Source organism: Stomoxys calcitrans, chromosome 2 (genome assembly GCF_963082655.1).
Source record: "Stomoxys calcitrans chromosome 2, idStoCalc2.1, whole genome shotgun sequence".
NCBI classification, from domain to species: Eukaryota; Metazoa; Arthropoda; class Insecta; order Diptera; family Muscidae; genus Stomoxys; species Stomoxys calcitrans.
The window spans coordinates 235114160-235128624 of NC_081553.1; the positions used below are offsets into that span (position 1 = coordinate 235114160).

Here is a 14465-nt window from a genome sequence, read left to right on the forward strand (position 1 = left end):
GTTGTTTATGTACTATACGTGTATGCAACAATTCACTTGAAATATTAACGAAATCTGTCCGAATACAATTTACAGCCATCCAAATAGACGTTCCTCGGTACGCATTGCAAGTGGCAATAATCAAAGCAATCAATTGGAGTTCTGCACCAAAGGCAATGGCAAGGGCGGCAATACTCTATCAACCGCAATGCAACCATTGCGCTTCTCATTGCGACGAAATCGTCGAGAGTGTGTGACAGACGATGGCCCCGAAGATATGGCCATTGCGACGATTGGCATGTCCAACATTGGCAATCATCACTACCACCAGCATCAGCATCACCACCAACAGACTTCACAGCATCCATTCAATGGCACATGTGAGCAGGGCACTCAAACGCCAACTTCAATTAGCCGCGAAACAAGGCGAAATCGAAGACTGAAAGTATTTCGTTTTAATTTCAATAAAGTTGCAACACCCGCCATCAATTTGCGGTAAGTACTAAATTGAATCAATGCACTTACAAGAACTGTATTTGAATGCGAGGAGAAATCTTAAATTCAGAGAAAAATATCCTTGATAGTCGTCCATAAGACAGAACAGTTGGGCAAGTATTTTGGGAAAAAAAGACGGTCAATTATTGATTTTTTTAATTTTTAGTTGATTTAACGGAAAAACTCTGTAAAGCCTCCAAATATTGATTTAAAACTCTATAAAGTATCGGCCAAGTTCTGATGTAATTGCAAATTTTGCCTACGAACATTCCATAAAGGAACAGGGGGCAAACTTCTCACACATCAATTAATTTTGTACGATTTAAGATTAAGCTAAATGATAGCCGAGTCCGAATGGCGCGCCACAAGGTGACTCCTCTTTGGGATGAAGTTTTTACATGGCTAAATACCTCACAAAAGTCGCCAGCGTTAGGTGGGGATGTTTTTGCAAGGATTCGAACCCAGGCGTCCAGTGACAAAAACAGGCTTGCGAATCTTCATAATCTGTTAAAGTATGAAAAATGTCTAAGAAAAATGTCTAGTTGTCTTTAAAACAAGTAAAAAGGCATTAAGCTCGGCCGGGCCGAACTTGGATACCCACCACCTGGGGTATATATGTAAACCACCTTTCATCAAAATCCGGTGAAATTGCATACCTTATGTTCCATAGCAGCTATCGAAATATGATCCGATTTGGACCAAATACTAATAAGTACAAGTCATTGTTCAATTGTGTATAACATACTATTGGTCTTTTTAGTAGTTACATCTAGAAATAAACCGATCTGAACCTTATACGACACGGATGTCGAAAATCCTAACTTAAGTCAATGTGTCCAATTTCAGTTAAATCGGATTATAAATGCGCCTTATTTGGGGCAAACACTTTAAATGGAGATATCGGTCTATATGGCAGCAATATGCAATTCTTGGTCGAGAAATATGTGGAGGGACTTAACCTTACTCTCTGTCCCAAATTTCAGCGAAATCGGACAATAAATGCGCTTTTTATGGGCCCAAAACCTTAATCGAGCGATCGGACTATATGGCAGCTATATCCAAATCTGGACCGATCTAGGCCAAATTGCAGTAAGTTGTCGAAGAGCCTAACACAACTCACTGTTCTCAAATTTCGGCGACATCGGACAATAAATGCGCTTTTTATGGCCCCAAAACCTAAAACCGAGAGTTCGGTCTATATCGCAGCTATATCCAAAACTGGACCGATTTGTACCATAATGCAGAAGTATGCCAAGGTACTTAACTTAACTCACTGTCCCAAATTTCGGCGACATCGGACAATAAAACCTTTAATCAAGGGATCGGTCTATACGGCAGCTATATCCAAATCTGATCTTATCAGCACCAAATTGAAAAAAGATGTCGAAGGGCCAAATAAGTCCCAAATTTCAGCAAAATCGAATAATAAATGTGGCTTTTATGGGCCTAAGACGCTAAATCGGAGGATCGGTCTATATGGCAGCTATATCCAAATCTACACCAATCTGAGCCAAATTGACGAAGGACATCGAAGGGCCTAACACAACTCACTGTCCCAAATTTCAGCAAAATCGGATAATAAATGTGGCTTTTATGGGCCTAAGACCCTAAATCGGAGGATCGGTCTATATGGCAGCTATATCCAAATCTGGAACGATCTATGCCAAATTGACGAAGGATGTCGAAGGGCCTAACACAACTCACTGTCCCAAATTTCAGCAAAATCGGATGATAAATGTGGCTTTTATTGGCCTAAGACTCAAAATCGGAAGATCGGTCTATATGGGGGCTATATCAAGATATAGTCCGATATAGTCCGATATAGCCCATCTTCGAACTTAACCTGCTTATGGATAAAAAAAGAACCTGTGCAAAGTTTCAGCTCAATATCTCTATTTTTAAAGACTGTAGCGTGATTTCAACAGACAGATGGACAGACGGACGGACATGTCTAGATCGTCTTAGATTTTTAATCTGATCAAGAATACATATACTCTATAGGGTCGGAAATGGATATTTCGATGTGTTGTAAACGGAATGACAAAATGAATATACCCCATTCTTCGGTGGTGGGTATAAAAATTGTCCAAGGAACCCAAAAATTATTATGCAGGTGGAAGGTATATGAGGTTAAACCTAACCAAATTGAAAGAGTTTTTCCTTGGTATTTTTAAGATTTCAAAAATGGCACACTAATTAGGGAGCCTATAGGATTGTTTGTGGTACAATTGGAAACTAATTTTATGATTTCATTTGATTTACAAAATTGTTATTAAGACTTGAAATTTTCGATTACATTATCAATTTTCTCATTTTCTAGCTTCCTCAACAATCGCAATAAACGCAACAGCCTGTCGGCCAATGCTGTGGCCACAGAACAGAAGGCCACTAAAGTTTTGGGCTTGGTTTTCTTTACGTTCGTCCTGTGCTGGTCACCATTCTTCATATTGAACATCATATTTGCCGCCTGTCCCGAATGCGAAGTGCCCGAGCATGTGGTCAACACATGTCTGTGGCTGGGCTATGTGTCCTCCACCATTAATCCCATCATCTACACCATCTTCAATCGCACGTTCCGTGCTGCATTTATTCGCCTGCTCAAATGCAATTGCGAGAGGTACGTTCAATAAAAGAAAGAGAGCAGAAGTAGGGACAAAAACAAGTTATCATTATTCTCTTTGTTTTTTATATTCCTTATAGATCGGGTCGTCCCACACGCTACAGGTCGGTGACCGAAGGTCGCAGCGCTTTAAGCTTGTGCGCTCCTTCTGCCCTGCCACTGGCCATATCATTCCAAGGAGCACCATTGATGGCAGCCACCACATCGTCGTCGTCCAATGCTAATGTTACCACACCTTTGAGTGATTTTCGTGGCAGCTACACCATCACTGATGACGAATGTTGATTATACATACTAACATTATTCGAATCGCAAATGTAAATAAAAGCCTAACATATAAGACTCGTTCATTCATTTGGAGCATAGGCAGGCACACATGCAACATGACATACGAAGGCGGATTTAAAATCTGCCTTGAAATAGAGTAGAGCTGGCAAACTATCAATAATCGCAACATTTGATATTTTTGATATTTCTAACAATAAATATTGCAACTATCGTTAATTTCCCATCACCTATATTTCAAACGAAAATGAGGAGTGACAAGTAAAAGCGTGAATCGCATTTGTCGAGTTCTTTTTCCAGCATCTCCTCTTAGGCAAAAAAAGGATAAAGGAAAAGATTTGCTTTGCTATTAGAGCGATATCAAGATATAGTCCGGTTCGGACCACAATAAATTTAAAATGTCAGCCAATTCGAATAATAATTGCGCCCTTTTAGGGGCTCAAGAAGTAAAAAGGAGAGATCGATTTATATGCGAGCTGTATCAAGAGGATCCGTCGTACAAAATTTCAGGCAAATCGGATAATATTTGCGACTTCTAGAGGCTCAAGAAGTCAAGATCCCAGATCGGTTTATATGGCAGTTATATCAGGTTATGAACCGATTCGAACCTTATTTGGCACAGTTTTTGAAAGTCATAGTCATAAAATACGTCTTGCAAAATTTCAGCCAAATCGGATAGGAATTACGCATTCTAGAAGCTCAAAAAGTCAAGTCCCCAGATCGGTTTATATGACAGCTATATCAGGTTATTGACCGATTTGACCCATACTTGGAACAGTTGTTGGATATCATCATAGTGGCTCAAGAAGACAAGATTCAAGATCCGCTTATATGGCAGCCATATCAGGTTATTGACCGATTTGAACCTAATTTAGCACAGTTGTTGGAAGTCAAAGCGAAACACGTCGTGCAAATCGGATAAGAATTGCGCCCTCTAGAGGCTCAAGAAGTGAAGACCTAAGATTGGTTTATGTAGCAGCTATATCAGGTTGTAACTATACTTGACACAGTTGTTCGATATTATAATTACGTCGTGCAAAATTTCATTCCCATCGGATAAGAATTACGCCCTCTAGAGGCTCAAGAAGTCAAGACCCAAGATTGGTTTATTTGGCAGCTATATCGAAACATGGACTGATATGGCCCATTTACAATACCAACCGACCTACACTAATAAAAAGTATTTGTGCAAAATTTCAAGTGCCTAGCTTTACTGCTTGGAAAGTTAGACAGACAGATGGACGGACGGACATGGCTAGATCGACATAAAATGTCACGACGATCAAGAATTAATATACTTTATGGGGTCTCAGACGAATATTGCAAGTAGTTACAAACAGAATGATGTAATTACAATAGTATACCCCCATCCTATGGTGGAGGGTACAAAAATCAGGAGACCGATTTATATAGAAGCAACATCAATGCACAGACCGAATAAAACCGAACATATTAAAAAGTCAAATGGATGTCATGAGAAAAATCATTGTACAAATTTCTAGCCCAATCCGATGAAAATTGCGCCATCTCTGGGCGCAATGTATCTTTTAGAATACATTCAGAGTCGGATAATATATTTTTGGTAAATTTTGCAATAAAGTATTAACTTTGCCGACAAATATCGATAGGAAAAATATCAATCGATATTTACGCAAAAAAAATGAATATTTTATATTTTGGCTTATATCGATTGAGATTATTTTCTGTCGATATTATCGGTAGTTCCGCTAATGCAAAATTAAAAAAACAATCCCAATCGTCCTTCTTGTTGAGCAACTCATTGACCATGAACTGATATAGGATGACACAATTCTTATCCGATTTTGCGGAAGTTTTGCACCATGATTTCTGCTATGTCCTGCAACATCTTCAGCATTTTTTTAGGTTTTGCCTTCAAAGAGAAGCCGTGCAAAGAATTTAACAAACGCGATCCATGGTGGAAGAGGGAAGAGGATATTCCAAATTCGACCTGACCGAACTTATCACGTTTTACTTACTGTCTGTTGTCAAAGTTCCTTTCGTTTACTTTTATTTGTAAAACAAATAAACTAACGACAAAAACGATTTGCCGTTTTTTTCCTTTTAAAGTATAAGTTATAGGAAATTAACGATAGAATCGATATTATCGATATTTATTTTAAAAGTATCGAAAACATCGAGGGTTGCGATCATCAATAGTTTGCCAGCCCTGCTTTGGTGACATACAAACCCACACCCGTTACATTTAAGTTATAGGCAATACATCAAAAAATAGTTGTATGTCCTTGTCATCAGCTACGAGAGTCATTTTCTCAAATTATGGCTTAAATGACCTTAAGGAGATTTTTTTCGTTATAATCTTAGACAACTAGAGAGTAAATTTATTTATATATATATATATATACTTTTTTTCTTTTTCATTTTAATTTAATTTCAAAAAATTTTAAGGCCTTTACAGGTTCCTAAAGTTTGTCATGTGCCTCTCTGTCTGTTCGTCTATCTGTCCGCCTGTCTGTCCGTCTGTCTGTCCGTCTGTCTGTCCGTCTGTCTGTCCGCCTGTCTGTCCGTCTGTCCATGTTAATTTGTGTACAAACTACAGGTCGCAATTTTCATTCGATCGTCTTCAAAGTTGGTATGGGCGTGTTTTTCGGCCTAAAGACGAAGCCTATTGAAATTGGAAAAAATCGGTTCAGATTTGGATATAGCTCCAATTTGCAGTAATAATGCAATAAAATGGTAATTTGTTAACCGATTCTCTCGAATTATTGGCATAATTTCGACATTCCTGGAAGAATTTCGAAATCGACTCAGGTTTATATATAGCTCTCATATATATATCGCCGGATTTTAACTCTAGAGTTACAGCAAGCGCATTTATTTACCAATCTTACCAAATTTTTGCACAACGCCTTCCTCTACGAGTACTACAATATTTGAGAAGTTTGCTCGAAATCGGTTCAGATTCAAATATAGCTCCCATACATACGTTCGTCCGATTTTGAGAAATATTGCAATAAAGTGCTCATTTGTTAACCGATTCTCTTGAAATTTGGCAGGAGGGATTTTCTTATAACTTTCGACATTACTGGTGAATTTCATAAAAATCGGTTCTGATTTAGATATAGCTGTCATATATGTATATCGCACGATTTTCACCTCTAGAGCCACTGCAAGCGCATTTATTGACTAATCTTGCCAAAACTTCGTACAACGCTTTCCGCGACAACTGCCACAATATATGTTCGTCCGATTTTGAGAAATATTGCAATAAAGTGCTAATTTCTTAACCCAATCTCTTGAAATTTGGCAGGAAGGACTTTCTTATGACTCGACATTTCTGGTGAATTTCATAGAATCGGCCAAGATTTAGATATCGCTCTCTTATATGTATATTGCATTTACTGACCAATCTTGCCAACATTTTGCACAACGCTTTCCTCGACGACTACCACAATATCTGAGAAGTTTGCTCGAAATCGGTTCAGATTTTGATATAGCTCCCATATTTATGTTCGTCAGATTGTGGATAATTTGCAATAATGTTGCCATTTGTCAACAGTAGTTATTACAGTTTGACCATATTTGCTTGAAATTTGATGGGGATTAATTGACAACATCCGCCGAGGTCGATCAAAATTGCTTCAGAATTGGCACCGCCTGACTTTTGGCCTTCCTTACTGAATTTATTGGTAAAAATGCTTTTTTGAGGATTTCTACAATTAGCCTAGTGGCTTCGACTTTTCGCCCAAACAACTCTCAAAAGGCATTGTAAAGAAAATGGTGACGAAAAAAATGCGAACACATTCCGTGGAAGTGGCACTGATGTATAGGAGCAATTTGGGCAACCCAATATTTTGTTGTTGTTATTTTTGTCACATTTTTGTATGTCGTAATAGCAATTCACGCCTAGCTTCATTGGTCAACAAACTCGTTCCGGTCCATAGTACCGATCGCCGCAGGAACGTTATGGCCACTGGTTATTTAAAGGCGCCAAAAACTCGCCTCGTCATACGCACACAGTATTTAAACAAGAGCCAGGGCCGCTCGGCCTCTCACTGGTGATGATTTCGATTCTGAAAAAAACGTTACACTAATGTTGCACTTATACCGGACAACATTTTACAAATGTCGTCCCAACCCCCTCATGGCGTTACAATTTTTGCATTTTCAATCGAACATGATTATATGCCCTTATGTAGTCATTTCGACAAAATAATACGGTAAAAACCGCATCCTCGTCTTGGATGAAGTACCTTCTAGCAATGCATCTAATATGCCGTAAGCTAAATAAAACGCGTTCACCTTTTTCCATTTTTTTTATTTATTAGCTGGTCAGGACTCGCTGCGCCTTCTTTCACTCTCTTATTTTATCTGAGCCCTATTCTGCCACGTGGCTACTGGCCACAATGTAGATATCACATAGATGCCCTACTCCCAAATTTCTTTCATTTGAGCCTTATAGTCTCAAATGCTCTAGTCTCAAATACCTTTCATTATTGGTTTAAATTTCCATTTGACGGGCTTTGGGAGTGGGGCGGCTGCCGTAGACATCCCACCTTAAATAGGTTTACCAAATTTCTGTTTTTGAGTTTTTATAAACAAACTTAATTTTGCGTAAATCGCCCCACTCATCTCCGTGATCCGGCGTTTTTGAAAATAGGGTAAGGTTAAAAAAGTTTTGATGTTAGATCTACTTCATTCTCGTGGTTTTGGTGGTGGATTGGAGTATCCAAACCCTTTGCCCCGAAAGTGGATATCAGATTAATAATCTACTCCCAAAAACCACATTTGGCCTACATATGGTCGGTATATGTGTGGGGTTCAGGGGGAGTTTATGATGTAAGTCGCCCCTGAAACACTTGGCCATCAAACGGATATCAGTTTTGAGCCCCTTGTTACCATAATCCACAAATATGTCCAGTTTGAGGGATAAGTAAGGTGTGGTGGCCACCCACTCACTTAGCCCTGAAAATATATCAGCATCGTGCTCTAATGATAAATTCCATTTATTTTAGCCGCAATTGCAATTGCTTTTGGGGGAAGTTTATGTTGTGAGACTACCCCCAAACACTTGGTCTCAAAATTGGATATGAAATGTATTTTTTACCTATCAAATACCGATTATTTGAGCCCCTTATTGCCATAGAGTTTAGGGGGTGGACCCTAAAATAATATCAGCATTGTGCTAGAGCACGATATTTTTTGATCCCCATAATGCCAAGCATTTTGAAGTTGGCGATTAAGATATTCAGGGCTACGGGTCTCATTCAGATCCACACTAATTAATTTGTTTTTCATTGGTTATCTACATTCAAAATCATATTTGAAAGCTACCACTGGCATACCACATTTTTAAAGATTCGCAGGTCCTCCTATGTCTATCCCAATTTGAGAATAAAAAGTGTACTCTCCTACCAAAGACCTTTTATTGATAGAATAGGACTATCCTGATCGGCCTTCATTTATTATTTTTAATTTTTTTTTTGTGTAGGATGGGGGGAGGGCTATTGCCCTCTGACACGTTCTTTTATTTGAATACAATATATTCTTGGTCGTCCTACATGACAGTTCTGTGTTGTTTCTATTGGGAGGAGAGGGTCGGTTCCCCCGCCGCTAAGACCCAAAACACATTTTATTTGAGTCCTTTAATGTCGAGAGAAGAGGGTCGGTTTCCCCCGCCGCAAAGACCCAAAACACATTTTATTTGAGTCCTTTAATGTCGGGATCTATATGTCCGACTGAACGGCAGGAAGGCAGGACGTAACCCAGATACTAGAATTTTTATAACAACATAGATTCTAACTTTACTGTCATAGACCTTTCGTTTAATTACCATATTATTTCTATCGAACTATGGGAAGGTCCCAAACTCTGTACCAAATGTGTATATCAGACTCGTGGTCAACTCTCAAAGATTTAACCCATTTTGTTACGTTGTGCCCGTTTTGGGGGTTTTTGGGATTGGAGACACCTTGGAGCAAATTCTTATAACATATGTTTAGTCAAATTCCAAACACCTTTCATTTGATACCCATATTGTTCCAATCGGTTAATAGGTCCTATTGAGGGTTTTCTAGGAGTTTGGGGGCGCCTTATATACCAAGGAATACATATTTATGTCTAATTTGTACTCTACTTTTGAATACCTTTCATTTGAAACCCATATTGCTCAAAACGATAAAAGTGTCCTGTTGGATGGTGTTTTGGGGCTAGGAGACCCCCCGATACTAAGTGTGACATTTTTATGGCAACTTCGTACTCTACTCTTAATTAGCATTCATTTGATACCCATATTGTCCCAGTCGGTAAACATGTCCGTTCGGATGGGTTTTGAGATGGGGCGTCCCCCCAGGTTAGTTAACCCCAACATTTTATGCCAATTTCTTGTTTTTGGGGAACCATGAGATGCCATACAAAATTTCGCTTAAATCGTTGCACCCTTCTTCGAGATCTGGCGTTTTTCAAAATGGGGGTATGGGGGAGCGATGACGTTTGCTGAAAATGACTGCTCCTTCATTATGAAGGGGATGGTACAAGAAACAAGTAAAAGCTTGCTAAGTTCGGCCGGGCTGAATCTTATGTACCCTCCACCATGGATCGCATTTATCAAGTTCCTTGCCCGGCATCTCTTTATAGGCAAAATGATAAGAATTGCGTCCTATATGGGCTCAAGAAGTTAACTCAGGAGATGGGTTTGTATGGGAGATATATCAGGTTATGGACCTATTTGGACCATACTAAGCACAGTTATTGCAAGTAATAACAAAACACATCCTACCAAATTTTACCAAAATCGGATAAGTATTGCGCTCAAGAAGTCAAGATTCGAGATCGGTTTATATGACAGCAATATCAGGTTATGAAACGATTTGGGCTATACTTGGCACAATTGTGGTAAGTCATAACAAAATAATTCATATAAAATTTTACCCAAATCAGATAAGAGGCTGAAGAAGTCAAGATCCGAGATCGGTTTATATGAAAGCTATATCAGGTTATGAACCGATTTCAACTATACTTAGCACAGTTGTTGTAAATCATAACAAAATTTTTGATTTAATTAAAAAAATGATCGAATCAATTATTGTTTTAATAGAATATTACAAAAAATTCAATCACGGTCGTAATTGAAAGTAATTCAGATTTAATTTAAAAATTGATTCAATTAATTTTTGAATACAAAATTTGTTAATTTAATTTTTAATTTTTCGTGAAAATTTTTTCTGTGTAATAGCAGTTTAATTATGCATTATGAACTTTTTAAATAAATTAAGTAGAACTTTGGAACTGTTTCCTTTTTTCATCGGTTGTCATTCCGTAAGATCCAGTGAACTTATAAAACAGGTATATTGCCTTTCCCTCCATTTTCATTTAAAATACCCACAAATGACTAAAACTTTCTGTATGTCTATAGTCTAGAGTAGATTTTCAATTAAGGAAAATAATACATAATTAAATAATGTATTACTATTGTATGTATGTATGTTTACAGTAGCGTTCAAAACTACAGGGTATATTTTTGAACCTTACGCAATCAAAATGTAATTTTAAGTTTAAATAAAAGTTAATTTTAAAATGCGTCTATATATGTATGTATATCATCATATTGTAACTGGAATTTAAATAAATTACCAATGGTAAGTAATAACAAGTAAGAATGGGCCAAAGTCGAGCAAAGCCGACCTTTGATACTCTACCCCACTTTAGGTATGAATCACAAGTCGTCTAAATTAAAAATTAGATATGTAGGAGAATGTCGTTTGACAAGACTTTGTGAAAAGTGAAAACCGAGAGATACATATGTATATACAGTACCCAGCAAAAACTTCGTAAGTACGTCATTATTTTTTGCATGTGAAATAGTGAATAACTCATTATCCTTAAATTTACTAGCTGCTAAAATATAACGAGTTATCAACATGAATACCATCTGTGTTAACGTTAGTACAAATGTAATTACATACAACATTCCATGAAGTTCAAGAATAAGTACTTATTTGTAATAATAAAAAAGTCATGATCATAACCTTGGTATTGATAACCAGTAAGGAAAGGCAAAAGTCGGACGGGGCCCACTATATTATACCCTACACCACCGTACCGTACGTACTACTCCCAATACATGTTATTGAGTTATATCTAAGTTGTATCTAAATCTGTAAAGATTTTGTAAAGATCGGATCAAAATTGTGGCTACTACAGCTTTTAAAGGGCATATCGGATGAAAGATATATATGGGAGTTATATATAAATTTTGTCCGATTCTGATAAAAATTTCCACACATACTAAGACGTCAAAAAAGCACTTCCTGCAAAATTTGGTAAAGATCGGACCAAAATTGTGCCTTCTACAGCCTTAAAAGACCATATCGGATGAAAGATATATATGGGAGATATATAAAAAACTGATCCGATTCTAATGAAATTCCGCACACATATTGGGGCATCACAAAAAGCACTTCGTGCCAAATTTGGTTAAGATCGGACCAAGATTGTAGCTCCTACAGCTTTAAAAGGTCATATCGGATGAAATATATATATGGTAGCTATATATAAATCTGATCCGATTCTAATGAAATTTTGCACACATATTGGGACGTCACAAAAAACACTTTGTGCCAAATTTGGTAAAGATCTACAGCCTTAATAAGTTAAATCCTATGAAAGATATATATGGGAGCTATATCTAAATCTGGACCGATTTTTTTCAAAATCTATAGCGTTCATCCTTGGACCAAAAAAGAGACTTATGCAAAATTTTGTCGGACAAAATCGGACAACAAATGCGACCTGTACCTTGATTACATGAATACATGAATAGACATACAGACGGACATAGTTAAATCGAATCAGGAAGTGATTCTAAGCCGATCCGTATACTTATCGGTCTATCACTTCTTCTATCGGGTCCTGTTCTTCTCCTTTTTAGCGTTGCAAACAAATGCACAAATCTATAATACCCTGCACCACAGTGATGATGTATTTTTTAGCAACGTTCAAGATAATATGTCATTATCTTTTGACAATTTGTATGCTTAGGCATAAGTACTTATTTTTGAACTATTGATATGCTTGTCGGGAAGGACTTTCCTCCTAGGACATCGCCATGTAAAAGTAAAATAAGTAGTTATTGGTTTTTGAATGAGCTTACCTTTCTCGTTATTTGGTAATGAGAGTTTTTGCTGGGTAGTGTTACATTTTAATGAGGATAGATAATTTGCTGAAATCTGAATTTCTCAGAAAATGTTGTTGAAATATGTGTTGACTGTTGATTTTCATAGAAAATTTATTTCATCTATTTATTTTCATCCAAATTATTTAGAGAATAGAAAGCTTGCAAAAATGATTGACTGTCATCCTAGTTTCAATACAGGGATGCCATCTTATTTGAAAATATCTGGAATATTTTATTTTTATAGTAAAGTGTCTGAACCGGGCCCGTTCCGCTGCTCGCATGATGTTAATTATTACTCTACAATTAAAAACGTGCTGAGTTCGGCCGGGTCGAATCTTGGAAACCCACCACCATGGATTCTGCTAAAAATGTACACAAAATAAATTTAGCTGAGGGCATAATTTTATTCTACATATCAAACTTCTGTCAAACCAATAAAAATTAAAACTATAGAAATCGAACAAGGATGAACGATAGACCGGTTTACGTGAGAGCTATATCAGGTTATAGACCGATTTGGACCGTATTTGGCTTAGTTTTTGAAAGTCAAAACAGAACAGCACATGCTAAATTTCATCCAAATCGGACAAAAATTGCGGCTTTCAGGGGCTCAATAAGTCAAATCAGGAGACCGGTTTATATAGGAGTTATATCAGGTAATAGATCGATTTGGATCGTACTTGGCACAGTTGGAAGTCACAACATGCTAAATTTCAGCCAAATCGGACAAAAATTACGGCTTCCAGGGGCTCAAGAAGTCAAATCGGCAGATCGGTTTATATGAGAGCTATGTTGGGTATGCCATATCTTCGTTTGTGTTGGGTTCCTTCGTTTGTGGTCTGATTTCCAAAAATTTTCTTTTGCGGATAATGCTACAAAAAAGTCAGCTTGAAGTCTACAATGTAGATATTTAGAGGATATTCCACTTCTATTTTTTTTACAATTTTGACCGAGACCTGCTTCGTATTTTACAATTTACGAAGGCATTTGTGGTTCGATTTTAATTTTCATGCATGATTTGGATTTGTGTCATAATTTTTAAAAAATGTCCACACCTGATTTTCAGTTAAAAGTTAAACAGTTTGGAAGTAAAAATTTTATTTTTTGCATTTTTGGGTCAAAAAATGTATTTTCATTGAATTGTCTTTATTGAAAATAATTTGCTTATATATTTTAATTTTCATACCCTCCACCATAGGATGAGGGTATACTACTTTCGTCAATGTGTTTGTAACACCTCAAAATATGCGTCTAAGACCCCATAAAGTATATATATTCTTGATCGTCATGACATTTTAAGTCGATCTAGCCATGACCGCCTGTCCGTCTGTCTGTCGAAAGCACGTTATCGATATTCGAAGGAGTAAAGCTAGGCGCTCGAAATTTTGCACAAATACTTTTCATTAGTGTAGGTCGGTTGGGATTGTAAATGGGCCAAATCGGTCCATGTTTTGATATAGCTGCCATATAAAACTATCTTGGGTCTTGAATTTTTGAGCCTCTAGAGGGCAAAATTCTCATCCAATGTGACAACAACTATGTTGAGTATGGTTTAAATCGGTTTATAACCTGATATAGATGCCATATAAACCGATCTTGGGTCTGGACTTCTTCAGCTTTTAGAGGGCGCGATTCTTATTCGATTTCGCTATAATTTGCACGTGGTCTTTTGGTATCACTTCCAATAACTGTGTTAAGCATGGTTTAAATCGGTTTATAATCTGATATAGCTGCCATATCAACCGATCTGGGATCTTGATTTCTTTAGCCTCTAGAGGGCGCAATTTTCATCCGATTTGGCTGAAATTCTGCATGAAGTGTTTTGTTATGACTTCCAATAACTGCGCTTAGTATGGCGCATATCGAAACATAACCTGGTATAACTGCCATATAAACCGATCTTGAATTTTGACTTCTTGTTTTGTTATGGCT

General features: G+C 37.3%; 1 protein-coding gene across 7 annotated transcripts in view; it reads left to right on the plus strand.

Moving 5' to 3' along the window:
• LOC106095634 (5-hydroxytryptamine receptor 2A) overlaps positions 1–3598 on the plus strand; it is a 149999-nt gene extending 146401 nt beyond the window's left edge. For all 7 annotated transcript variants that reach the window (XM_013262911.2, XM_013262913.2, XM_013262910.2 and 4 more), the window contains 3 exons: positions 76–474; positions 2795–3091; positions 3175–3598. In XM_013262911.2, the coding sequence (XP_013118365.2) occupies positions 76–474; positions 2795–3091; positions 3175–3379 (901 nt within the window). In that variant the 3' untranslated portion in view covers positions 3380–3598. The remainder of the gene's footprint in view (positions 1–75; positions 475–2794; positions 3092–3174) is intronic.
• Positions 3599–14465: the final 10867 nt, after the last annotated feature.